The sequence below is a fragment of the Penicillium digitatum genome, chromosome 2 (assembly GCF_016767815.1).
Source record: "Penicillium digitatum chromosome 2, complete sequence".
NCBI classification, from domain to species: domain Eukaryota; kingdom Fungi; phylum Ascomycota; class Eurotiomycetes; order Eurotiales; family Aspergillaceae; genus Penicillium; species Penicillium digitatum.
Window position 1 is genome coordinate 702,498 of NC_089385.1, and position 26,356 is coordinate 728,853.

Consider the following 26,356-nt stretch of genomic DNA (forward strand, 5'->3'; position numbering starts at 1 on the left):
CTGTTACAGTCTAACTAGTTGCGTATGACTATGCAGGCGCTTTTCCAACCGAAGCAAGAACTCGAGACCCAACGCCGAGCGGGATCGCTCCCAGAGTATACAGATGATGCCGAAGTGAGGAGTGCAGAATCAGCCCATTCCCGTAACCCGTTCAACCCACACCCAAAAACACACATCTTTGCGCGAACCTAATTTTTGAAATTGCACCACAACGCCTTGGGCTACAGCCTCCATTTTAACTGCAAGTTAATTGTAACTTCCGGCTGCATCTCGTGATACCAATCATATATTGGTCCGAGCATGGTGCTACCGGGGAGCGCGTGGCCGCTCCTTTCAGGGGGCCGCGAAAACTCTGCACGAAATACCAACGAGCGCATATTAGATGCAAACTACGACGTGCGCCAGCTGCAATCATATCAGCGGTAACAACTCCGTTAAAGTCCCGAGGCAGGTTTTGGACTACCTGAAAGGCATTCAGGAGCTCACTGCCGACCTCATCAAGAACCCCATCGGCCAGGAATGGAGGCAGCAATTTGAACAGCTGCGCCAGGAGACCAGCCAGATCAAGCAAGACATTCACGCGGCGAGAATTGCTTCATCAAATCCAATCGCAGCTGGATCGAATCGGATCCGATCGTACGTCGATGCGATCAAGAGCGCGCCGCCGCCGACACACTTCCTGTCGACTCACGGTTCCGCGTCGACTAACCCCGCAACGCCCTCTGATCTCCTCCAGGACCGTCAAATTATTGTTAAACTGGGAGATTCTGACGGCATTAAACTGTTTCGTACCCGACAATCCGCCTCGCCGCAGCAGCCAAGAGAGCAGTACGCCAACGAGTTAGAGAGCGGTGGGAGCGGCAGTGGGAGCGGGAGACAACTTCCGCGCCGACAAAGCGCTTAGTGCAAGTGCCGAACCAGAAGACACTTCGACTATACGAAGGGCTGTCGAAGCCGCAATGTGCCATTCTGATTCAGATGCGTACAATGCGGATCGGGCTTCGACATTTCTTGTTCAAAATCAAGGCCGCTGAGACAGACCGGTGTCTATGCGACGAGGGCTCGCAGACGCCAAAACATATCCTGATGCAGTGTCCCCGGTATACTATTCCGCGTACAAAGCTTTGGAAGCAATTGTGGGATATTGGGATCAACGAGATGGAGTACGACAAGATCGTTTCGAACCCGCAGGCCACCCGCTACGTGGTCAACTTAATGCACCAAACAGGTCTTCTCCAGCAATTCCGACACGCTAGAATCGAGGACGACGACGAACCGGTAGGCCTCACGGCAATGGATCTAGGTGTGGAAGACGATGGGTATTAGACAATGACGAGAACGAAGCTGTGACGCGAGAAACTCGTCACTGTCTAATACCCATCGTCTTCCACACCTAGATCCATTGCCGTGAGGCCTACCGGTTCGTCGTCGTCCTCGATTCTAGCGTGTCGGAATTGCTGGAGAAGACCTGTTTGGTGCATTAAGTTGACCACGTAGCGGGTGGCCTGCGGGTTCGAAACGATCTTGTCGTACTCCATCTCGTTGATCCCAATATCCCACAATTGCTTCCAAAGATTTGTACTTACGGGCCATCCCAAGGGTAGAATTCTACGAGACTCTGAGAAGTTGCATAGCAATGAGGTCCATCACCATAGATGGCTTAGGGCCAAGTATAACCCATGATGTTGAGTTGACCCTGTGGCCAGCTGCTAATCAAACGTCACTGGAAGCACAAGGCCGGTTCCAGATCGGGTATAGCTCGCTAGTAGGCCCGATTTTAGCGTCGAGTTTCGGAAACTGTGTTGGAGCAAGAGCTTGGCAGATATGAGATCACAGCCTCTGTGTTGGTGTGTTGGTGTGTTGGTGTGTTGGTGTTGGAAAGGGTCTAAGCTATAGACGTGCTTGGAGCTCTCCCGAGGGCAAGTTCATAGCTCCAAAATAGTACTCTCTTTCTAATAGTTTAACTGGCCATGGAACTTACTGTGAAGACCATATAACTACAAAGGGATTTAATGGGGTTTGAACATCGAAGATAGATGGTCACAATGACATTATGTTCCATATTAGGCCTAGTTGTCAACCCCCCCCCCAAGGTCTTGTGCGTCGGAAGAAACCCATTATCTGCATGAATCAATGCCCAACCCCTTTTTCCAGTTGGGTCAAATCAGAGTCGAGGTCTTTGTCTTTGATTCGACGCGTGCCCGTGCTCCGACAAAATGTTGCTAGCACCTCGATTGCTACATAATTTATTTCTCTTGCGGTCCAATCGCAGAAGAACTTACGTTCAAAAAAAAAAATCACAAGACGCTCCATAGCTTTTTCCGTTGCTTGAGTTCCACGGACGAGGCAAGAGACTGGCGTGCATCAATTTCTATTTGATGTCCATGTGCCCTCGGCACCAAGTTCGACAGGCCGATTCCACGTTGAGCTCCGGATCTCTGATGAAAGTGCTCAAAGACCTCTATCCAAAATGGTCGAGCCAAAGTTGAGAGAACTACCATGTCTTTGTTCCCTCCTTCCTAGCTAACAATGGCCCATTGTTTGCTTTTCCTTCTCAGTCCCTCAGTCCGATTCCCCTTTAGGCTTGATATAGAACGGCCTGTCCCCCATATAGAATGGGACTCAGTACGATGAAATAGCGACTTGCCTTTATTGAGACATTAGTTGCTACGAATCCAAGGAATCCAAGGAATCCAATATATTCTCTCCGCGAGCGAAGCCAGCATAGTTCCTAGATTAGTTTAGTAGCGGGCCTCCAGCTCGGTGTTATAAACCTCCTGCGACCACCTTCGACTCAGCTTTTTTTTTTTCCTTCTTCACCTCACGTCGGGGTCATCGAAACATCAGAATCGTCAGAAATCACATTACAACATTCGGCATTTGCCTCGCAAGTGCCTCCAATCCTCTCCTTGAGGTCTATACCCTTCCTTCTTGGATATACATTCCTCCATCCGACGGAGAAACGTGGTCATCGACGGCCATCGACGGCCATCGACAAACAATCTTTCGACCACCCTTGCCATCTGTACTCATCACAGACTCGGTCCTCCTACCTCCAAAGAAGAAGATCGACGTTCCACTTCATTCAATCCCCCAGTCAACTTTGTCACAAGTTGCCAGGGTCACGGTGTTGTCTTTAATTGTCAGACTTGGAGAGAGTCACCGGCCTCTTGAGGTGAAGTATCCCAGCTGAAGGCAAAACCCAATAGACATAGACATTCCTCCCCAAAACAAACCACAAAAGGTTAAAAAAAACCAAACTGGTAAACGGGTCGAGAAGAAACAAGCCCAGCCAAGGGGGAAAAAAAAAACAAGCCAAAAACAGAGGTTCGCTGAGCATCTTGGAAGTTCAAATCCGGCTTTTGGAAATTCAAACGAATGATCTCGCTTGCACAAAGCCTTTCCAGAGAAACAGGCTGCAGTATTCCAAACGCCCATCATAGCTTTGGTATACAGAATCCCAAAAAGATGTATTACTACAACGAGAATCCATCGCTGGCGCCCAATGGGCCCAGGTCATACCAAGAGAATGGAGGGGGCCGAAACAACCGCAACGGCAACGCAAGTTTCGTGCCCAAAGGAACCAGACAACATCAGGGCAATGGAGGTGGTCGAAATAACCGTGCCAACAACAATTATCACGCCAATGGCAATGGCAATGGCAATGGCAACAACCAATGGAGCCCTCGCAATGGTAATGGGAATGGCAATCGCAATCACAACAACCAGTGGGACAATCATCAAAATGACATTGGCAATGTGAGCCCTACCGACCATGGCATGGGCAATGCGAACCACAACGGCAATCCCAATTACAGGGGCCAGAACTTCAACCCCAACTACAAGGGGAAGAACTACAACCCGAACTTCTCTCGTCCTGTACCGGCCAATACTGTAAGTACTCCCCTCCTGTCCATTCTCCCATTCATGCATTGATGATTCGATACTAACCATCAATTATAGAGTCAGGCTCGAAATGGCAATTGGAGACGTCAGTCCAACAAAAACCACAACAATCACCAGAACCAGAACAAGTACAGCCAGCCTGTGTCTGCCAATAGCGACGTTCAGATGGCGGAGGCACCAACCGATGAGCCCGTAAGTTGACACGTCCCCATCCATTCTGTACAAGATCAATTGCTAACTTTGAATTTAGAATGACATCGAGATGCCAGACGCACCACCTCTCCCCGATCCAGTGAGTGATCTCTGGGAAGCGGCAAATTGCCTACAACATGCACTGACTTCTTTGCAGAGGATCGAAGCCTTCACCATGGGTGCTCTTGCAGTCAAAGAAATTGTTAGTCTCCCACTTTCCTGTTTTCAGTATCATCCGGTTGCTTTCCAACAACCTGCTGCTCCACATCTCGCTTTCCATTACCCTGCCTTCCGTCCCCCATCTTTCCACCCTCCACTTTTCCATCCCAAGATCCTCGGTTCTCCAAAGTTGCGAGGAAATGATGCGTGTAGCTACTTTCTCTAACACCATAACAGGCCGAGACCATGCTCAAGCTAGCTAGTGAATTGGACCCTAGCTACGTCCCCAGCTGAGCTCCACCAGACAGCGGCCTAGCCAACCCTGATCTAGTCATCTTACGACAAACACAACAACTCTCATCGACTTGTCGTCCTCAACAGAGTCACACACATGTCCACATCGGTCACCATCCACCAAGGACCTCTGGACCCGCCCCAAGACCTCTGGGTTCCTCGATCGGGCCCGAACCGTCAATGACGGGTGACAACCCACCAAGAGCAGGGTGCAAAAGACTAAGACTCCATCGACAAAAGACACACCACACAAACGTCATCTGGTCCTGGTGTCGACGGTGTGGCTCATGCCCCGTCCACTGGGAGGAGATTCAAGACCGGGAAGAAACTCGGTGGTGAAGAAGAATGCAAACTGGTACATGTGCAATGGAGGAATCAAACAAAGGAACCTGGACTTAGAGTTGCAGTCCTGGCCATGGTTTTTACCGAGCACCCAATTGGAGCTTGCCGGGTTTTCCCATGGCCCCGTCGGGGTGAAGACAGACAACATCGGCATCGGCATTGGCATCAACATCAGCATGAACAGAAAAAAAAAAAAACGCCATCCACTCATTTTCATCCCGCGGCCGAATGGGGGTCTTGCCTTTTATTGACATCTGTTTTGGGCGTTTTTGCATATCTTGGATATTTGATTGATTTTCTGGGAGTGACATGCTTGGGTTTGATATTGGATATGAGACAATTTGCATGTGCTGGATTTGGTTCGCTTGTGAGTCTCGCGCGATGCCATGGTCGTTGAGAGTCTCACGACTTTCCAGATGGGATATCACGGGAGAGATTTGTCATGTACCGTCCTCGATCAAGCAGTCTCTCGCGATGCCATGGTCGTGGAGAGTCTTTTTTTTTGGTTTTGAGAACAATTTGGATGTATCTAGAAACGGAGAATAATTACTCTACGCTTGAATTTCATTTTCTGTAGGCCTGAAGACACCGTAGACTGATCTAAACTAAAAGACGATCCTTTGACATCAAGCCCTGGAGATATGCAATGGAATCTTTACATGCAGATAGACAATTTCAGGTTGTTCGAATGAATGCAGCATAAATAGACATAGTGGTTACAGCCTTTCCAAGACAAACAGCCGGATGGATTCCTGGCAGGTGGAATTCAAAAATACAACCCAACACCTATTCCCAATGCAAAGCAAAACAAAAAAAAACATAATACATCCAGGGGAGATCGAGAGGCAGAGACGCTGTACAAAACAACCAAACAGAGACCGCATCAGCATCAAGGGAATCAATCCTTCTTCTCCGCCACAGTCTCATCCGTAACCGCCTCACCAGTCTTCCCATCCTTCCCACCCCAAGTCCAAACATCCCATATATGCTCCTGGATCAAATCCCCATATCCCTTCCCTTCACTAAGCGCCTTCTGCTCCTCCCTCAACCTCCTCTCCTTCCACCCTTCAGACTCCCCGCCCATCCAAACCCGCTGCATCACACCCTCCTCCTGCGCCTGTCTCGCCTTGAGCTTCTCAATCTCCTCCTTCAGCCCCGGATCCGGCGCCCTGCGCTGCTTATCCGAAAGCGACAGGATTTGCGCCTTCAGCCGTTCCTGCTCAGCCTGGCGGAGCTGCGCATCGCGCGCTGCCCGGAGTCGTTCTTGGATCTCCTGCGCGCGCTCGCTCGGCAGAGAAGAGAAGGACCCCTGCATGCGGGAAATGCGCGCGTCAATTCGGTCGACGATGCTGCGGCCTGTACGGTCGTGGACGATGTGGTTTGCGGATGCGCCGAACGAGCAGAGGACGAGGACGGTGAGAGGGTCGAGTTTGCGTGGTGGGAGGGCGATTAGGATCGGTGCGCCGATGAGGAATGTGTAGGCGGCATAGTTCTTGAAGCGTTTGTAGTCTGCTTCGCGGGTTGCGTTCAGGTCTGGGGGTGAGGGGGTTGCCATGGCTTTTCTTGTGGATTTGGGATTTGGCAAGAGGTTTGGAGGGAAATTTATGGTTGCAGGGTTGGGCTTGGCGGATACTTGGCAGGGTCGGGTTGATGTAGTTTGTTCATTTACACACCAGTTTACTTGATCTTGGGTTTCGGTTTCGGTTTTTTTTTTTTAAAAAAAATGAGCAGATCAATAGATGGGAATTCGGGTGCCATGAAACTACTCCTTGCTTCTTACAACACAGGGGGAAAAAAAAAACAGATATCAAAAAACCATCTCAACTAGATACCGTACACTACTGCGCTTGGGATTCACCAAGACCTCTAGACAAGATGTGTAGCCACTGTTTAAAATCACTTGAGCATTCTTCTCAAATGGATAGAGCAGTAACGATCTAATATCGTACAGTAGGAAACAAGAATCTAACTTCAGCTTAAGAGGTAATTGGCACAGTGGACAATCCCAGCCTGTCAGTGTTCAGGTCGATGTTATACAATTACCAAATCCAACTCTATACCCTCCAGGGCTTACTTTCCCCCTTTGACCCTCTTCGACCTCTCCATATTCACTCCCCCATCTGACTACATCTCCAAAATCCCACAATCACGATGTTTGCCAACGGTCTCTTCACTCGGTTCTCCAACGAGTCCTTTCAAACCCCTACCTCGGATGCCCCGAGTGGCATCGAGAACCACCAGCCAACTAGCCCCAAGGCCCCCTCCACCGACCGCCGGGCGATCAAGCAGCCGGTACGCCATACAAGACTAATCTCCCCCTAACAAACGCGCTCAACCCCCAAGCTAACATCCTCCCAGAACGCCCAGGAGAACATAGTGAAGCTGCGTGGTGGCGGCACTGGTGATATCTGCTGTGGCCTGTGAGTCAAATGCTCCACGTCACAACCGAACCCCCCCCCCCCCCCCAAACTGATAGTCATCCAGTTGTGCCGGTCTTCTCTGCTTCGAGTGCTGTGAGTGCTGTGAGCATTGCTGCTAATTGCGTGGTGGCTCGAACACGCTATCGGCTTGATCCTCTCGATATCCTCGATACTGTGCCTGGTGCTTGATGGGTCTGCGTGTTTGTTACGTCCGATGATAGGGGCTTCGAGTGCTTGGGTTGGGGGATGTCGAGAAGTGGGAATTAGCCGGGCTCGGGACGTTATTGTTCTTTTTTTCTATGCTTTGAGATATCTCTTCAGTGATTATGACTCTCATTCTGGGCTACTTGCCAGAACCTTTTCTTGCAAATGGAGTCCAGACCCAGCTTGAGATACCAAAATTCATTTTCGAGCTGGGCAATTTGAAATTCAATCTCTTTTTGGTCGATTGTGGATTCTTAGAGCCGCCTCTTGCAAGCTGTACGGGTCTGATGAGAAGAGTCATACCGCTTTCTCCTTTGGACAGTGTATGAATCAAAAAATGATTTGTGCTATGAAACTACGTGAAGTGAAGAGATTTCCTGAATATTTTTCCATGATGTGACTTTCTTTCAATCCGCAGAACCTCGATAGATAATCTTGAAGCTCACCCCTCAAGCTCATCTCCAGGCACAATCCTCAAACCTCAGACTCAAAGTTCTTCCTCGTCATCCCTGTTAGGCGCATCGGAACAGACTAGTCTTTCCAAATCATCCACTAGGGATTCCACGTTTGAAGCACCAGACGCTGTATTGGAAGACACGGGCACTTCATTGGACGACATAGCCTCTGCGTTGGAAGAGTCGTCATCTCCATTAGAAGAGAGGGCCTCCGGGGTTGAAGAAATATCACCCGCACTCAACGACGGGACATCTTCATCCGAAGACCCAGGAGCATTATGCTCAGGCTGGCTACTCACATCGAACCCCATCTCTCCGGACTCCAGTTCCTCGCCAATCATCCGCGGGATATCAGCAAAGCCTCGAGTAACTTCACTGAGGTCCTGTTCAATTTGGCCAGTGGTGACACGGAAAGCACACTTGGAATATCGAGCCTCCATATGGGCAACGAGCGCGGCGAGGGTCCTGAATCGTTTGAAGCATCGAGGGCAACTACAAATTAGATGGTTAGCGAGAATCTCGTTGCAAGAAAAACGAACAGAAAACGAAGATACTCACTCATTGATTGCTTCATCCTCCATCGTCAAGTGATACTCAAAGGTGGTAGCATACAAGAAAGACGAACCGCAGTTGCAGTAGTAGCGACTTTTTTCGGGATTCCAGAACTTCTCCGGGTCCACGCCTTGGATCTTGCGGTGAGCCATGGCTCGGCAACGAGTGGGAGCCACATAGCGAGAAGGGCCTTCTCCTTGGGCAACTGGATTGGATCCAGAGGGAACTGCCCCGCTTGACTGCTTAATGGCTCCGTGGGCAGACGGGAAAGGATCATCGTAGCGGATTGAGGGACCAAAATTATCATCGAGGAGGACACCTCCGGGCGATTCAGTGGAGCTACTTCCCGCTTTTCCTTTGGCTGGGGTCGTTGGAGCGCCCAGTTCGAGCCATTTGTCATGAGGGTGGGTTGCAACCCCCGTATCATGAGCAGGACGCTTTCCTTCCATACGGGGAATAGAGAGATTCAGCAGAACGCCACCATCTGTATCCAGGTCCTCGCTGGAGCTTTCAGAGGGAGGAGACTGTGGTCCAGGAGAATCTTTGCCCATCGTCAAAACACTTGTTGTGCTGTGAAGTTCATAGTTGGCGCCCTCGCGAGCTTTCTCTGGCAGGGCAAGAATAGGGCACGCCTTGTCTTCAATATGTTTCATGACTGCCGAGGCGGACTTGTACTTGCAACCACACCCCTTGCAGGCAATTTCGTGATGTTCGCGATGATTCTGAACATGATGATTCTGTTAGTACTGTTTCCTATTTGTACGGATGTCACTACAGAGAATGGTAGAAGACTCACGTTTCTCATGTGAACCTCCAAACCAGCCTCGCTGCGGAGCTCGAGACAGCATTCGGGGCAAGCAAAGTGACGGTCACTCATAATCTTGTGTAGATGGAGTGTCTGCTGAGACTGGAAATCGAGGTCACATTTCATGCAGTAAGAATGTCTGTCCGCATTGGCCTTGTGGTGTTGCATCTCGCTGACGGACTCAAAGCTCAGTCTGCAGCCCTTGAAGGTACAAAGTACCCCCTCCAGCTCTTGAGCCATCACAAAGCGCCTTAATAGGCTCTCAAGGCGACGAAGTGCCGTGTATCAGCGAAGGATGGATGTGATGTGGGATATCAAGAAAGTTGGAGAAGGAAAGGAATAACAGAACGATGAAATCAGAAAAACAATGAGAGGGGGAGAGTAGAAAAGCTTACGGCAACTTCTCAAAGCGTTCAAGGCAAACCAAGTGATTGCTTTCTCTTTGATAACCATTGGCCGTGGCTGGGTCTGTCAAGATAGGAAGAGGCCATGGTTCGATATTGGGTGATTGATCAGAGGAATCTAGAAATCCCGAAAAAGTAGTAAATCACTTTGGTTTGATGAGGCCGGGACTCGATCCCAGGACTTTTGAGATTTCCGCTGACTCTCATCGTCCTCGTTCCTTCCCAAAATGGGGGTCTGAATAGCCTCATTTTTGACTTGAGATGCAGGTACCCTAGGTGCAAAGTGGCCCCCCAACCACCACTTTGAGGTACTTGGAAGGACCTCAAAATTAATACCCAGATAGCCACATAGATTTAGATACTGTGTTGTTAAAATGACACTCATTGATTCCCAGGAAGACAGAAAAATCAAAGATCCAAGAATCCTGAGTGACTTGGCCATTAAGTTTTACTCCTATTTGAAGAAGATAAGAACTACTCTTTCAACCAGCCCCCCCCAGTGGCCCAGCGGTATTATGGCCGGGGCATCCCACACCAGGATGTCGCAACGGGTTTTACTTGCTCCCCACTGTCGGTCGGACTCCTATATGCTGAAGCTCTCCCGAGGCACTACGCTAGGCAAACCCCCCGCGGAAGGGTATAGTCCCCCGTTACTTAGGGGGGAGGCCGTAGTTAGTACGGTGGGTAGAGGTGTATAGGGGAATGGCCGGAGGAGAGGACCATGTACATCGAGAGACCAGACTCTGTCCATACCCTCCTGAGGTCTAGGAACGGTCTAGATTAATGGGGACTTTTTTTTTTGGGATGTGGATGTTGAGGGATGTTAAGTGAGGCTTCCCTCTTATTCCTTCCCTTTCGTCTTTCTTCTCTTAATGCCCTTCACCCGTGTAGGGCCATCGTGCTTGAGCTAACACAACTGCTGTTTCGGTCAAATAAAGGTCCACCTCGATTGCTCTCCACACAAGTTTCGACGATCCAATCTGTCTTTGAACTTTGCAGTACCCAGAAATCCGATCGAAATTCCCGCTTTGGTCGGATGCTGGGAATGACGCTTTTTTCTTTCTACTATCCTATACTTCTCTCAGATCGGAAACGGCAAGGTCACTCTTGAAGGCACTAGGCTTGTTGATGAGACACGAAGAATGATACCATAAAGTCCCTCTTAGTACGATAGCTCGGCTCTGTTCTCGCAATATCCTTATGCTTAGAATCGAGAGAAAGGCAACCTGCTTCTCCGTTAGATCATTATTCAGCAAGAATAGTAGAAATACTTTTACCATTTACCACGAAGAGTGATGACAGCCCAGTTATTACCATCCTCATCAGTCTCCTTCTCAACGTTTGTCGAAAAGGAGATGGCACTCATAATCCCATCCCCAAACTTCTCATTGAGAACCGCCTTGTACGCATAGCCATAGTTCTGCACAATCTCATACAGTCGGTAGATAAGGGGCTCCTTTGGCGGCATTTCGACGGAGCGACCGCGGTCGGGGAAGCCGTTGAGTTGCTCCTCCAACGGTTGCTGGGGGATGAGAAGCAGATCGGCCAGCTTTTCAATGTCTTCAGGTGACGCTTTAGCCTGGCCGTAGAATATGGCAGCTGCAGCTACTTCATTGCGACCAAGATGTTCCCCAATCTTCTCAAATGTCAGCTGACGAGCTGCCTTAGCTCTGAAGAGTGTTGTGGATACAGCGGGGAGGTTGGGATGCAATGTAGTCTGAAATGAGGTCAGCGGGGTTGCGGATCGACAACAGGCATTCTCACATCCAGGGTTGCGAGAGACATGATGGACTGGGATGAATGATCTTTAATTGGGGAACTTGATTGGGGAAGGAGTGATATCTTGCGACAATGGTTGAGTGTTGGTTGAGGTTCGGCTGTGGAAGATTAGAGGTACTTTGGAACAGACGTACTGCGGGGAACCAGGTTCTGATGCAATGTTTATGATGCATGGATTCTAGGGTTTTCGGCACAACATGACTGATCTCTGGAAGTTCCCCTGCACCCCACCATCTTGTAAATCACCCGAATCTGCTACTCACAATATCCGCGGACTCAGAGCAAGTCCCTTAGATTACGCTAGTACGTTACAGAACCCTTTTGGTCAGCTAGTGTTAAGACAAAGAGCGCATGAAAGAAGAAGAGTTACAGGCGAATCACCGCTTCTCACTTATACACAAATAAGACTGTATTATAAGATTAACCTATGACGGTCAAAGTTTATCAACTATCCTTCACGGTGGAAATGAAGTCAACAACAGATCATTTCATAAGCCTCCCACCAGTAGGCGCACTAGAGATTGCACGCGGTAGGAAAACCACCGTATATTGCATTATCCTACCTAGCAGCCATTTATCGCATCTAGTTCTATACCACTGCTCCATGACAGTACAGTGAGCATTTGGTTTGTCTATCACATAACGAGACTAAATCCAACACAGACAGTAAAAAATCCACACATCGTAATGAAATTTGCCAGGGATGGATATTGAAGCACCCTATTTATCTACATCAGATCGTCTTGAGCGGTATACCAAAAGTTCCCCCGCGAAAGTATTGTTAGGCGACTGAGAGTTTCTTGCACCGCTGTCCTTTCTATTAGCCGGATCCGGTGAGGGGTTCGAAGGAAATCGGTTCTTGAAGAGGACAGAACAGCCTTTTTTTTCATTTCGCGAATTCAAATAGTGACCAATAGGTTAGTCTTCTCTCATGTTCAAAGCGACCTTGAAAACTTAAATGACTAGGCATTCACTCGGACTAGGTTCCTCTATTCAACACTCCAATCACCGGAGACCTACCCATTTCAATAGTAGTGCCAGGATCGGCCTACAAAACTTGCTTGGCGTGCTTTGACGGCTGAAGACTGCTGTTGGCATTATTGGTATGATTGAGCACTACATGCATTATGCTGACTACGCAATGCATGGAACTGTATGTACATGCAGCTATACCTACGCTTATAACCTTGGCACCAAAACTGGATGTATTGTCTAGACCGGTTGGCAATTTGGGTAAACTTTCAAAGTCGCCTAGGATACCTATGTCAAGCATAGATTTCAATCAACGTACGTAGTCTGTAATATGCATTGCTCTATACACTAGAGCTTGTTCTGACTCCCAGCACCGAGTGGTTGATGAAAAGTAAGATAGCCATTTGACCCAGCCCCATTGGGCACTGACATGTGTACAGTCGAGTGATATGATGGTTCTTTACTATATTGTTGCAGAGATGTAGATCGTATACTATCTGCATCCAATAGAATCATCGGAGAATTTGAAATAGTGGGTCTACCCGTGGCTTAAGATCGTTCCGATAAGCTCCTATTGGTCTGATTATTGATCATTCAAAGAATTCATCCGGTTCACCGGTTGATCAATCATCACGGTGTTGTTTTCCTCCGATTTAGGTACTTTAGTAGATGTTTGAGAGGCGCAGTTTGCTGTTATTACTATTGGAGAGGACTCCCGGGCTACGGTTGCCAGGACATATAAACGACAGCCTAGCACATCAATCAACACATCTTTCATTTTCAAATCTCTCTGCTCAGTCAATCCACATTCACAACAAGATCATGGACCTCAAGTCGTTTAAAGTTGTCATAGTGGGTGGCAGCGTTGCGGGGCTATCACTAGCCTTGATGTTAGAAAGAAATGGCATCGATTTCGTCATCCTAGAAGCATACGGCAGCATTGCACCTCAAGTCGGGGCTAGTTTTGGCGTTTTGCCCAACGGATTCCGCATTCTTGACCAGCTCGGTTGCTATGAGTCAGTTCTAAAGATGGCAGAATACCCTATGGACACATTTCATTTCCGTGATTCGCAAGGACAACCATTCTGGACATTCAATAACTTCAAGGAGACTTTAATGGGAAGGTTTGTCGTCATCCAACTTTATATGCCGGCATAGCATCAACAAAATCAACTAACTAAATCTACAGTCATGGTTATCCTGTCGTCTTCCTCGATCGGCGCATGTTGATAGAGGTCCTCTTTGAAAAGATCCAGAATAAGGCCAAAGTTCTCACCTCTCAGCGGGTGCAGAGTGTTGAGAATGGTACTTCGAGTGTCACAGTTACCACAACGACTGGTCAAACTTATACCGGGAGTATAGTGGTCGGAGCAGATGGAATTCACTCCAAAGTTCGTCAAGAAATGTGGAAAGCGGCCGAAAAGATAGATCCCACGTGGATTGATCCCACCGAGAAATCTGGTATGAAAACCAACCCTCAACACCTGAGAACTATCAGCTAACCCCCGTGAAAGCACTGCCTGCAACCTACGCGTGCATCTTCGGCATTTCCAAAGGCGTGAAGGGAATCGAGAAAGGCACACTGAGCTCGGTGCTCAATGAGCATTACTCATATCTTGTTCCCAGCGGACCCGGAGATCTCACCTACTGGTTTCTTGTGCGGAATATGGGAAAGACGTACTATGGTGAGGAGATCCCTCGATTTACCAAGGAGGAGGAGGAGGCGGTCGTAAAGGAACATTTTCATGACCAGATCACTCCTACGCTGCAATTTTCCGCTCTTTACAACAGCAAAATCGCCTCGGTGTACACTAGTCTTCCAGAATACGTCTATAAAAGATGGTATTTCCAGAGAACTATAACTATTGGCGACGCCAGTCACAAGGTGAGACTACTAGCCTGAGACGAAAATCATGCGAAGACTGACAAAGGTTTCCGTACAACAGTTTGAGCCCTTGACAGGCCAAGGAGGCAACAATGCAATGGAAACCGCCGCATCCTTGACGAACCATCTCGTCGCGGCACTCCAAAACTGCAAGTCAAGCACGCTGTCATTGGCAGACATTTCCAACATCTTTGAGGGCGTTCAGCGGCAGCGTGAAAGACGTGCGTGGGAGTTGGTCAAAGCATCCCATGCCCGGCAACGTCTGGAGTGTCAGGAAACGCCATTCTTGAAGTTCGTGGGAAAATGCGTGATGCCACGGATCCCGAAATCCGTTTTCCTCAGCAAATGGATCGATGCATATTCTCCCGCGGTGTCTTTGGACATGCTTCCACTGCCACACAGGCCTCGAGAAATCGCCTATTTCGACGAGCGTTTCAGAACACCGTCATCCCGAGGTGTAGTGAGCATCGTGTTGTACGCTGCGTACTTCTGCTTGGCCTGGTTAGGCTATCGCCAATTATCGACAGCAATCATTACAAATGGAACAATGGCGTTGGTCGACCAGGCAATCCAGAGCCAGTCGGTGGTGTTCCCAGAAGGAGCTGAAGCTCCCCTGCGCCGGGTGTACACGGGGGTCGGACCCGTTGACCTTGTTCTAAAGGTCCTCGTTACGATGTTCCTGCCTGCAGTCTCCGACTTCTCTACACCGGAGCAGCCCTTGCAATTTCTGTACTTCCTGGCTTGGACGATGCCAATTTTCGCCATCTGGACGGTTGAAGGGTTCCGGCCAAGAAACAAATGGACCCTTCTCGGTACTCCGAGTCTGTGGGCTGTTCTGTATCAGTTGCATGGATTTGGGCTGATCGCACCGCTCTATGTTTCATCAAGCACTTATATTTCCTCTGGGATAGCGTACTTTTCCCCAAGTACCCGCTCGCTTCCTGAGTCCACCGCTCGGGCGGTACTGCCTGCACTGATGCTGGGATTCGTTGTGCCCACAATCATGCTATTTTTACCATTGGCCGATGCCCTGAATATGCGGCAAGTCTTTATTGCGCTGTGGCAGCCGGCTCCGGTGTATGTGGTTATCTTGACTCGGATGTTCTCCTGTGTCTTCAAATCGACCGGTTCGAGCTCACCGGCCAAGAATGATGGTGCCGCGGCGCAGACCAAATCTAACCGTGATATCCCATACTTGCAAACCCTCTTCGCTGTGGCCGGTGGGATATCTGCTTGTTTCCATGTGGCCTTGCTGCTAAGTTGGGCTGCCTTGGGAACCAAATTCATCACCAAGGCATGCATCCCATCCGAGGCCTTTCCACAGGTGGCAAAAATTGCAAACGGTGTCTTCATATTTTTCCAGAATGACTTCCTGCTTGCGACAACGGCAACTCTCCTGTGGTGCCTAGCTAGCGTGTGGGATTTATACCGTATTGGGGTTTCTAATGTCTCCTGGCAGGTGGCCCTGGCTAGTTTGATTCTGGGTTCCTTCGCGATTGGACCGGGTGCGACTGTGGCAGCTGTGTGGTACTGGCGGGAGGAGGTTATGAGTCGGACATCTTTCCACCGGCATGGTCCGGGTTTTTAGCTCAGCCGGTAGTACTTGATGGTGCCATTTCGGTCTTACAGGGCCAAATGATCAACTCAGAGAGGTCGCAGCAAACTCCCAAGTCTTGCCGGCGATACAAGGGTGGGGCAAATTGTTCCGAACGAGATTGGGTCTGATACATCGGTATATTATGTGTGTGTATGTTTATAACGAGGGATAGGGTATTATGATGTTCCAGGTTGAAAGACAGATATTGACACTAGGTCATTCTGGAGAGCCAGTAACTCCAACTGAGATCCACCGAGCATTATGGGATACTACCCTCTCGATGTCAGACCGGCGAAAGCCCGCCACACAACCCAGAGAGACTGGAAGCTGGCTCAATCCTGGCTAAGTTAGCTTTTATCTTTTACTTTTGACGCCGAAAATAGTAGCAAATAATAGTGTAAGCATACTGTTGATCAATTTGTAGTCGTCGATGACCATCATCATGCTGTCAGGTAACTCGCCTAGGGGGGGCTCTAAGTCCAAATGCCTGACGGCTGAACTGGATGGACGAGATATCGTAAGGGCGGGTGAAGAAGAATCGCCTAGATGAATGCCCTGGTTGAGCAGGTATCTCTCAACATCATGTACATCAAACCAGTCTTCGTCTGCAGGAAGATGAGACACGCCGTTCGTTGTTCGGAATAGCGCGAAGCTGTCTGAAAATTCGTCAATGGAAGGTTGTACGAAGTGTGTTCCTGCGCCACCGAGGCTAACATATGGGAATCGAGCATCGATGATTGGATTACAAGGTTCCATTTTGATGACACGTGCGAAATATTCTCGGATCTCTGCTCGCGGCATTTTTTGTAGCAGTAGTCCAAACTCTCACATGTCTTCATCTTTATATATCTCATTCGACAGAAATCGATGCCCACTTTCAGCACAAGCGCGGAAAAGCCGTTGGGTGAAGGGTGTGGTTGCGTATTGAATCGTGTGTGTATCAGCGATAGGTAGTGTCATAGGAATGGGAACCAAGTCCTTCGATCGGTTATACAGGGTCTGGGTGTTAGTCGATGGAATCATGCCAGCGGACGAGCCCAAAAACAATTTCCAGAAGTCCGACTCTAAAGTATGATCTTTTAATCTGCCCCTTGGTACCTCGGAGGCGACCTGTGCGTGTAATTGCTCAACGACAGCCGGTGATGATTCTGACATTTGCTTCTTTGGAGGCTCTTGGAACTGAATGTCGGCCCGCTTGAAGTGGGACACTATATCATCCCGTAGCAACTGAACTGTCCGAAAAAGGTCAGGTTGAGACCACTGCGACCCATTCTGGAGCATTTGGTCATCGAATGCATGCATGGTCTGGCTCAGGTGATAAAACGCATCTTCCAGTTGCTCTACGCGAGCTTTTAGTGAAGAGAGCTGGGACTTTTGGCGAGAGCGATATGCCTGTTGCGCCTCGCGGACCTGGGCGCGTCGCATCTATGCCAGTGGGTGAGATTGAGGTACTATCTTTTTTTTTTAATCTTTTGTAGAAAGGCGTTACTCACGGCTTTTGCATCGGCTGATTTTCGGGGTCGCCCAAGAATGCTCTTTTTTAATTGGGCTGTGGACATTTCGGCACAATTCACTGAGGTGCACTATTCGACCTCGGGAGTTGTCAGAAGGTTCCCGGAGTCCACATGTCGACATGCCAAGCCCGTACTTCCGAGCGAGGTGTGTTTGACTTGTTTCGACATGAACTGGGAATTGGTGATGGAATGGCTTCACGGTCTCTTTTGACCTTGCTTTCCTTCAATTTGGAGATCGAGTCAAGGTTTTAATATTCGTCTTATTCCCTTAGGACTGTATTATATATCAACCTGTCTTATGATATTTCCCCCACTACTCCGTATTAGTGACTCGAATATCCGAGAAATTTCATTTTGATATCTGCTGTACTCCGGCCACTGCCACGTAGGAAAACATAACGTTGTCTCACCTATGCTATTAGATCCAATAGTCTAAGAATAACCAAAATTGGGAAAGACAACTGTGTCTTACGGAGTACAGCTACACCGCCACGTTCACTCCGTTCCCATCGTGGCTAGGGTAGCGGGGGCCTTCGGATTTAAAAACAGTCGCACCCCGCTCTGCAGGCATCCTTGTTTCTTGAATTTGTCTTTCGTTTCTTTTTTGTTGTGCCTTTTCAACGTTCAATTTAATCTGCCTGCTTTGACAGTCAGCATGTCTAACCAGAATGATCTGGCTTATGGTGGTTACTACCAAGGCACGGAGCCTGGGTCCGGAGACGGATCCCGCGGTCTAGGCGATACCTTCAAGAAGCTCCGCGATACCTACACAAGCCATGGATCTGGCCAGGCGAATCAGACAGATAACTCAGGTGGTTATCAAGGTGTAGGTTTCATCCTCCTTCATTCTCAACATTCACTGACCGGCTTTTTTTTTTAAACAGCATGATCAGAACCAAAACACAAGTGGACAGCATCAAACCCCTAAAGAAGACAAACTTTCCGGCTTCTTGGGGAAACTTCAAAGCACAGTGACCGAGTTGGGTTCCGAATTTGCGCAGAAGATCGGTACCGCCCTCGACCCACAGGCGTACGCCGAGTACGGTCTCAGCAAGCCTAGCACAGAGCATCGATTTGGTAGCTTCGCTCCTACCCGGGAACACAATGATGTCAAGTGGCATGTGGATGGTTGTAGCTATTTCTGGGCTGTCTCGCGAGCTCTGGAAAATGCCCGAGAGTCAATTTGGATTCTAAACTGTGAGTTTCAATCTTCCCCGGATTTCCATTGCATGCGGCTAACTTGACGTAGGGTGGTTATCTCCCGAACTTTATTTGAGAAGGCCACCGGCGAAAAATGAACAATACCGATTGGACCGCATGCTGCAAGCTGCAGCCCAGCGGGGCGTGCGCGTCAACGTGATCGTTTATAAGGAGGTTCCGCAAGCGCTCACTCGTATGTCTATGATCCCTTGAAATGTTGAAATTCAACTAACGGTTTGTTCCAGTGTCTTCTTCTCATACCAAGGAAGCCCTAGAGAGTTTGCACCCTAATATTGCTGTCTTTCGTCACCCTGACCACATGCCTGACCGCCAAGAGCTGGTAGCTGATATCGAGTCGACCTTCAAGAACATTTCCCTCGATTCGGCAAGTTTGAGTAAGATGTCAAAGGACACACTGAAGGGACTGTACGGAATGAACGACGATGTCATTCTGTATTGGGCTCATCACGAGAAGCTTTGCTTGGTCGATGGTCGGATTGCATTCATGGGTGGCTTGGATTTGTGCTTCGGCCGCTGGGATACCAACCAACATGGAATCTCGGATCTACATCCCTCGGATGTCAGTCAAAACGTATACCCTGGCCAGGACTACAACAATTCTCGCGTCCTTGATTTCCAAGATGTCGCTCACTGGGAGAATAACGAGCTAGATCGAAAGACCATGTCTCGCATGGGATGGTCTGATATCTCCGTGAGCTTGCACGGTGCAGCCGTAGAAGATTTGCGGCGTCACTTTGTGGAGCGATGGAACTTCATCTACGATTTGAAATACAAGGTTCGGAATGAAACTAGATACGCAAGACTGGCACTCCATGGAACGCCCGCTTCCTCGACTGGCCCCTCGACTGGCCAACAACAGGCCGGTTCTCCACAGCCCAACTCGAACTCCTCGGGTCAGGCAAACCCACATGGTCAGCCCCCTGCGCCATCCTGGCAGCATAAGCCTAGTGAAGTTACATCGCCTACCTACCCGCCGCCGCCAGGTCAGACGTCATCGAGTCCATCGCAGCCACAGTCTCAACCTCAGCAGTATCAGCAGTATCAGCAGTATCAGCAACAGAACCCGCCTACCTCGTACAACTCTGAGGATGCTTCGACCTATCCCCCACCGCCCAGCCAAAGCCATCTAGGTCATCAATCTCAGTCTGCTCAGCCCCCGAGTTATGATCCTAGCCAGTATAGCTACACTGGGAACTCATTCCCTCCTCCTCCGCCTGGACCCCCTCCAGCGCAGTTCAATGCCAACACCTCGTATCAGCACTACCAACAGGGCCAGCAACAGGAGCAGACGCCCTATTTCCCACCTCCACCCGGCCAGGAAACATCACACTACAACACCCGTGGAATTGATGACCACCAGCATGGAGGTGATCGGGATCGAGGTTCTTTGGTGCCCGATCGTCTCCGAGAGGACCTGACCCAATATGGCAACTCTCTCCGTGGTCAGCTCGCTGGACAAATTCACCACTACCAGGATCGACTCGCTACATATGGCCGCCCTTCCGCCTCGCAAGGCCGAGGCAACATGTCATGCCAGATTGTGCGCAGTTGTGCGAAATGGAGCAACGGCAGCCAGCTTGAGCATTCAGTTGCCAACGCATATTGCGCCATCATTCGAAACAGTGAGCACTTTGTCTATATCGAAAACCAGTTCTTTATCACTGCGACCGGTGATTCACAGCATCCAGTGAAAAACCAGATTGGCGCCGCCATTGTGGAGAGGATTTTGCGTGCTGCCCGTGCTGGTCAGAAATATAAGATTGTTGTGGTTCTTCCATCTGTGCCGTGCTTTGCCGGTGATTTGGGAGATGAGAAGACTCTCGGAACACGCGCGATTATGGAGTTCCAATACAACTCCATCAGCCGCGGAGGTCACAGTATCATGGAGCTGATTGCTAAGGAGGGATTCAACCCTACGGAGTACATCCGGTTCTACAACCTTCGCAATTATGATCGGATTAACAACGGTAGTATGGTGGCTGCAGCTGAACAGCAAAGCGGTGTCAACTACGAGGATGCCCGCAGACAGCACGATTTGAACACTGCGGGCCCTGGTGGAAATGCCCCAAGCGCTACTAGTAGTGCTTTTGATACTAGCGCACCGTTGGAGCAGTACCAGCAGGCTGCACAACAGGTACAAGGCGGTCATGCTTCCTCGGGTCGGTGGGACAGTGTGAGCGAGTGCTATGTGCTTGGCGGAGAGGACATTCGGAACGTGCCGTGGGACGGCCACCCCGATGCCGAAATTGATGCGTTTGTGAGCGAAGAGCTTTACGTCCACTCCAAGGTCCGTTTCCCCTGAAACTCGGTGATTCTTCAAACCTCTAACAAACACATTAGGTGATGATCGCCGACGATCGTGTAGTTGTATGCGGATCCGCAAACCTGAACGACCGTTCTCAACTGGGTGACCATGACTCTGAGATCGCAGTCATTATCGAAGACTTTACGCCTGTGGCATCCAGCATGGATGGTAAGCCATGGACTGCCAGTCACTTTGCTTCGTCACTTCGCCGCCAATTGTTCCGGAAGCACCTGGGTCTTTTACCCCCGCAAGACTATCAACGACCGGATGCAAACTTTGAGCCCGTGGGAGTTCCCAACCACTTCGACTTCGACTGCCCTGAGAGCAAGGTTGTTGCCGATCCGCTTTCCGACACTACTCAGAGTCTTTGGAACTCGCGGGCGCGCACAAACACCGAGGTCTTCCGGAAGGTATTCCACGCGGTTCCGGATGACACCATCCGCAACTGGGCTGAGTACAAAGAGTTCTATGAGTACTATTTCCACAAGAACGAAAAGGAAGCTGAGGGCCTGGAAGGATCGGCAAGTCCAGCACGATTCCAATGGGGACACGTTGTGAGCGATGACTTTGCGCCTGGTGCAGAGGGGGCCAGGCAGGTCAAAGAGCTGCTTAGCCAAGTCAAGGGTACTCTGGTTGAGATGCCTTTGATGTTCTTGATTGAGGAAGATGTCGCGAAGGAAGGATTGACTCTAAATGAGTTGACGGAGACACTCTATACCTAAGGGGGAGACTGCATTTGCCAAGTTGGGATTGTTATCTTCGATCATCTCGTTCATTCTTGTATTCAAGCATTTCTATTAGCTAAACTGTTGTCCCTACGCGAAGTCTAACTTCTTATGGTAGCGATGCTATTCGGGAAGCACCGCTTTCTTTCACGTCCCCAAATGAAACCGACACCGATACTCAACATCATGCAATCAACCAAATGATCTGAATTTTTTGATGCCAAGGCCCGAGATGATATTGTTCCTGAAGAACAATCGTAGGCGGAATGTGATTGTGGTAATTGGTCAATCTGAGCTTCCTTTGTTCGCGACGCAATCCCTATTGGGTGAAACCAACCACATATTCCGAAGTGTTCTTTCATACTTTGAGACCCCAGCTTAATATTGTTCTTATCACCATGAAAGACTTATGAATGTGCTAACTGCACGTGCCCGATACAGGAGCCCTCGGCCATCTCTGTAGCGTTCCTTCATGAAAGACAACCCCGGCCTAGCCAAATCGGCCTCGGAGGATATGTGATACGGTCAGTATCAAAGCTACTCCATGAATGCGCTGGCTGTTTACTAAAACAAAGAGAAACTTCCCGAGGCAACGACGCCTACATTCATGAACTCGAGAACAATATCAAACAGCTCCGCAGTGGACATCCACTGCAAGCCCAATCCCCTGCATTCTGGACTGAATCTATGCCTTCATCAATGCCCAATGCATCGAAGTCAGCAAGTCAATGGGATATCTGCAATGACTTGCACTTCCTAGGTGGGATCTCGATCACTTTACAGTCCGAAGAACAGTCCTTCGTCGAACATAAATATCAGCTGGCAGACCCAGCTTCAATTTTTTTTTCTCCACCACCCGCTCACAATTCGATCATTCCAAACAATCTTCCAATCTTTCCAAGCTTCCGCTTTTTAAGTTCTTCTCAATCTTCGAAATGTCTCGCGCTCAGGTCCAGAAGCAATGTGAGTGGCCTCCAAAGCACACCATGTGTCATCGCCTCTCCTATACATCCATATACTGACATTTCATCTCTTATAGCTCCCGGTGGCGGCTGCGTCGTCATGAAGTCCCCCGGCGGTGGCTGTGTCGTCATGAAATCTCCTATTCCCAACGGCTGCGCCGTCACTCGAACCCCCGGAGCCGGCTGCGACATCATGAAGCGGTCTCCCGGCGGTGGCTGCGTTGTCATGAAGTCTCCCGGTGGTGGCTGTGTCGTCATGAACCGTGAGTAGTGTCTACTCTCCAGGTAACGACTGATATACTAATATATCTTGGATAAGCTTCTGACTTCTAAACGCTCTCCATGAGCGCCCCCCATGCCAACATCCTATTAACCACCATGGCTTGACCTGTCTCGTTGGTCGCCATGGTCGACACTGAAATGCATTAACTTCTTGATCTTCACCGCGGCCCCTTGAGAACGCTTTCAACTTTTCGATCAAAAAAATCAATCCCTCGAAACATGACCTCTCAGCGTTGCTTTTGCTTTTGTGAAGACTCCTTACGAGTCTGTCTGTCCAGTCCATTCTTTTTTTCGACGAGTACAGTTCAATTTCCTTCGACGGTCTTCTCGACTGCCGATTCTGATTTGTCTCTTTCGAACCCTTCGTGGACGATCCGGGTGACCACAGTCTCTTAGAAAGGGACCTGTTTTCTGTTCCTTCAGCTACATTCGCGGGATTTCCATAACATGCTTCAAAAATCGATGGGTTGTTTTTCCTTTTCAATGTGGTGCGGGTTCCTCTGGTTTCTTGTCTGGTGGGTGGTTTGGGTAGACAAGGCTTTTATTTCCTATTTAGAATTGAATTGGTCACGGTAGTTGATAGGAATGGATCATTGCCTCAAAGAAAATTGGTTTTTTCGACATTTCTTGTAGGTCCATATACCCAAAACAAAAGGTGAATCGTGGGCTACCTGCCTACTCTGAAAGTAGTTCCTTGTTGGTCCAAAAATTGCCAGTCACAGAAAGCTACGAACTCTACTATAATGAGATACATTATAGCGCAGATGTAAGCACAATCCTATGAAATTCCATTCACAAAAGCTTCAGATCTACTCAAATTCGGTACAAGTAACCTGGATCTGTGCTTATTTCCAGATATCAATCTTCTTCCGAATCTCACTCGCCTTCGCCTCTTCAGCCTCAGAAAATTCACCCAGATCCGCATCATCAGAACCAAACACATCACTGGCTGTCTCCTCAATTTGATCTAGAGTAAGACCGATGAGTCCCACCGATCGTGCGTTGCCAATCTGGCACATTTCCTCTCCAACCGCACCTTCGATGACACCCTCGCCTCCTTTGGTGATCAGATCATCCTCGAATCTCCGGAAAACTTGGCGGAGAGGGTTCAGAACATGGCCGCGGAAGAACTTGAAGGTCTTCTCGAGATGAAGCCTGTCGCGTAGCGATGGCGAGGAAAGAAGCAAGTAGTACAGGTTCAATGCAGAATGAAGCGGTGGACCTTGAGTCTGAGTCAGACGAGACCAGCTCGCAACGAGATCAGATGCTGAGTTGGCGGCAGTGACCGATTTGAAAAGAGCTGGGAATAGAGCCCAGAAGTAGAGCGGATCCTGGAATATATTGTCGCAAGATTGGGTAGGGCTGCGGAGAAGTTCATGCCTCAGCCATGCGATAACGCTATCCCGCGCCGAGGCAAGACGGTCATCTTCCAAGACCTTGTGTATGAGCTTAAACCGCATCTCGGGAGATGGATGGCTCTGTACAATTGCGGCCGGGATTTGGCGAACGATGCCGTGGGTTTGGCGCGCTGTGCAGGCAGTCAAGATGAAAACGAAATCCTTAAATTCAATATCGCTTGACGGTGTTTCGATGGGGTGTTGCGAAGCATAGACGGTCAGAGCCAACAAGGAGTCGAGAAGGGCATGCGGTTGGCCAAAAGCCACTTCGTCGAGATTGGTGTGGCCACCAACAAAATTGTTAAATATCTGAGCCAGCTCAGGGAAGATAGATACCTGACGGGGCGGTTGCCCGGAGGCAAAGAGGGTTGTGCCAGCAGCCCGAGCCGCTAGTAGTAGGAGTGAGCCATGGCGTTCGAGCGGAATCTGATCGGGATTTGTCGGCGGGTCATCGAAGTCGAGTTGAGCGGCTTGATCTGTGGGGGATCTGGATGCGATTGACAGGAGTTCCTCGTTATCAATTCCAACGTCTCGTGATAAAGCCTGAGTAAAAGCAAAATCAGTATCATCATCCTCGGATATTGACATGGTACTATACATAATTTGGTTTCACTTACCATAAGTTTTCCCATTATCATATCGCGCTCCTTGAGCTCTTTGGTCGATCCGTATGCCTGAGTCTGTGATTGGGCGGCGGGTAGCCGCAGATCCGGATGGAGGTGCTCCTGCATTCGAATGGTCCACGACATCCCTGGATCCATTGGACCAGAGAAACTCAGAAGATAAGACTTCAGCAGTTCAAGCAAGCCGAATTGTATGAATTTCCGAACAAGGAGCGATTCGTTTTCAGTAGACGGAGAGTGCGAGGATACCTCGGCTTCGGGGTCTGGAGCTGAGGCAGCGGCAACCCTCAGCACGCTCGACTCGCTAGCAGCTCTAGGAGGTGGTGCCGGCCGCTTGGATGGAGACACTTCGCGGAAGAACTCAAGGAAAGCCAGAGTGGTCTCATTGGTCGACATTGTGGTATACGCTTCCAGTGCTGCTTGAAGGGAGGTTGCAATAAAACGACTCGGTACTTTCGTCCGGATTCGTGTGTGAAGTACCGAGAGCATACCGAGAAGGCAATTGAATTGTAGGATGTGCAGGGGCAGTCCCTGATCAGCCTTCTCATCTTCGTTCTCATCATCCGGCTGAAGTTGCATTAGAGACTCAGAGACGCGCAAGATCACTTCCCGGGGATTTCCTAGTCGAGCCACATCCTGGAGACATTCTGTGGATGCTGGTAGCATGGGCAGAAGTAGCTTGACCAAGTCCCAGCCGATATTCGTTGTGAGCTTCTCATCTTGCAGGAGAGTGTGCAAAAGCGGCAGACGTTCTGGGGTTAATTGATACTCTAACAGAGTGAGATAAGTTAGATAGTCCGTAGCAGGAGGCAGTGCTTGAATAAGAGGGTCCTCCATGGTGATGGTGTTGACAATTTGATGCTGCAGGCGCGGGGAAGATGAAACATGGCGATGACATCAGCGGCAGACTCCCGAACCATGGAAGAAACACGGGCCGATCACATCTCCGAACTATACCTCTGGGACAATTGGGATTGCGCTATTAGTTTGAACACATTGGTCTTTATCGCTGTTGTAAATCCTGAGACTTTAATCTATATCGGTTGTTTGTTCCAAAGTGAGAGGAAATTTGGGAGCGTTTTTTTTTGGTCATCAGAGCTCTATCCACGACCCCACGTAAGTATGGATATGGATACACTAATCCCTTTCAGGGGCTTCTCGGACATGGCTAGATCTCTCCTAACAAGGGTGTAGTCGGTAACTAAGTACTTAAAGGCATATAGGAGCACTCATAGGGGGGGCTTTAGCAACACCTTAAATCGATCCCCCCTTTTGTTCATCATTGTTTTCAGATCTCACGCAAGGTACTGTCTCCCGCACTCCATAGGTCAAAATGTTTTGATAATTGTGCAACTAGAACT

At 49.3% G+C, this 26,356-nt stretch overlaps 10 protein-coding genes across 10 annotated transcripts; 5 read left to right on the plus strand and 5 right to left on the minus strand.

The window, feature by feature from the left end:
* Positions 1-3,468: 3,468 nt before the first annotated feature.
* Pdw03_6326 (uncharacterized protein) lies at positions 3,469-4,551 on the plus strand (the record flags this gene model as incomplete). The annotated part of the gene is made up of 5 exons (XM_014680121.1): positions 3,469-3,894; positions 3,964-4,098; positions 4,157-4,198; positions 4,256-4,300; positions 4,495-4,551. 5 exons carry the CDS (start codon positions 3,469-3,471, stop codon positions 4,549-4,551), a joined length of 705 nt encoding a protein of 234 aa, XP_014535607.1.
* Positions 4,552-5,791: 1,240 nt separating this feature from the next.
* On the minus strand, positions 5,792-6,448 carry Pdw03_6327 (Ankyrin repeats (3 copies) family protein; the record flags this gene model as incomplete). The annotated part of the gene is made up of 1 exon (XM_014680120.1): positions 5,792-6,448. The coding sequence occupies one exon, from the start codon at positions 6,446-6,448 to the stop codon at positions 5,792-5,794; it is 657 nt and encodes a 218-aa protein (XP_014535606.1).
* Positions 6,449-7,044: 596 nt separating this feature from the next.
* Positions 7,045-7,432, plus strand: Pdw03_6328 (uncharacterized protein; the record flags this gene model as incomplete). Its single annotated transcript, XM_066101312.1, has 3 exons — positions 7,045-7,185; positions 7,252-7,313; positions 7,378-7,432. 3 exons carry the CDS (start codon positions 7,045-7,047, stop codon positions 7,430-7,432), a joined length of 258 nt encoding a protein of 85 aa, XP_065956395.1.
* Positions 7,433-8,004: 572 nt separating this feature from the next.
* Positions 8,005-9,569, minus strand: Pdw03_6329 (Zinc finger, C2H2-like; the record flags this gene model as incomplete). Its single annotated transcript, XM_014680118.2, has 3 exons — positions 8,005-8,464; positions 8,531-9,246; positions 9,321-9,569. 3 exons carry the CDS (start codon positions 9,567-9,569, stop codon positions 8,005-8,007), a joined length of 1,425 nt encoding a protein of 474 aa, XP_014535604.2.
* A 1,368-nt stretch (positions 9,570-10,937) lies between these two features.
* On the minus strand, positions 10,938-11,518 carry Pdw03_6330 (Cyanate lyase, C-terminal; the record flags this gene model as incomplete). The annotated part of the gene is made up of 3 exons (XM_014680117.2): positions 10,938-10,959; positions 11,011-11,450; positions 11,498-11,518. The coding sequence occupies 3 exons, from the start codon at positions 11,516-11,518 to the stop codon at positions 10,938-10,940; spliced, it is 483 nt and encodes a 160-aa protein (XP_014535603.2).
* Positions 11,519-13,306: 1,788 nt separating this feature from the next.
* Positions 13,307-15,957, plus strand: Pdw03_6331 (Monooxygenase, FAD-binding; the record flags this gene model as incomplete). The annotated part of the gene is made up of 5 exons (XM_066101313.1): positions 13,307-13,608; positions 13,674-13,789; positions 13,847-13,945; positions 13,999-14,369; positions 14,431-15,957. 5 exons carry the CDS (start codon positions 13,307-13,309, stop codon positions 15,955-15,957), a joined length of 2,415 nt encoding a protein of 804 aa, XP_065956396.1.
* Positions 15,958-16,182: 225 nt separating this feature from the next.
* On the minus strand, positions 16,183-17,525 carry Pdw03_6332 (bZIP transcription factor, bZIP-1; the record flags this gene model as incomplete). Its single annotated transcript, XM_014680114.2, has 4 exons — positions 16,183-16,304; positions 16,374-16,675; positions 16,796-17,391; positions 17,460-17,525. 4 exons carry the CDS (start codon positions 17,523-17,525, stop codon positions 16,183-16,185), a joined length of 1,086 nt encoding a protein of 361 aa, XP_014535600.2.
* A 610-nt stretch (positions 17,526-18,135) lies between these two features.
* Positions 18,136-21,728, plus strand: Pdw03_6333 (Phospholipase D (PLD), putative; the record flags this gene model as incomplete). The annotated part of the gene is made up of 5 exons (XM_014680113.1): positions 18,136-18,306; positions 18,365-18,677; positions 18,730-18,873; positions 18,926-20,988; positions 21,042-21,728. 5 exons carry the CDS (start codon positions 18,136-18,138, stop codon positions 21,726-21,728), a joined length of 3,378 nt encoding a protein of 1,125 aa, XP_014535599.1.
* A 938-nt stretch (positions 21,729-22,666) lies between these two features.
* Positions 22,667-23,026, plus strand: Pdw03_6334 (uncharacterized protein; the record flags this gene model as incomplete). Its single annotated transcript, XM_014680112.2, has 3 exons — positions 22,667-22,694; positions 22,771-22,956; positions 23,013-23,026. 3 exons carry the CDS (start codon positions 22,667-22,669, stop codon positions 23,024-23,026), a joined length of 228 nt encoding a protein of 75 aa, XP_014535598.2.
* Positions 23,027-23,820: 794 nt separating this feature from the next.
* Positions 23,821-25,832, minus strand: Pdw03_6335 (YAP-binding/Alf4/Glomulin; the record flags this gene model as incomplete). The annotated part of the gene is made up of 2 exons (XM_014680111.1): positions 23,821-24,915; positions 24,990-25,832. The coding sequence occupies 2 exons, from the start codon at positions 25,830-25,832 to the stop codon at positions 23,821-23,823; spliced, it is 1,938 nt and encodes a 645-aa protein (XP_014535597.1).
* Positions 25,833-26,356: the final 524 nt, after the last annotated feature.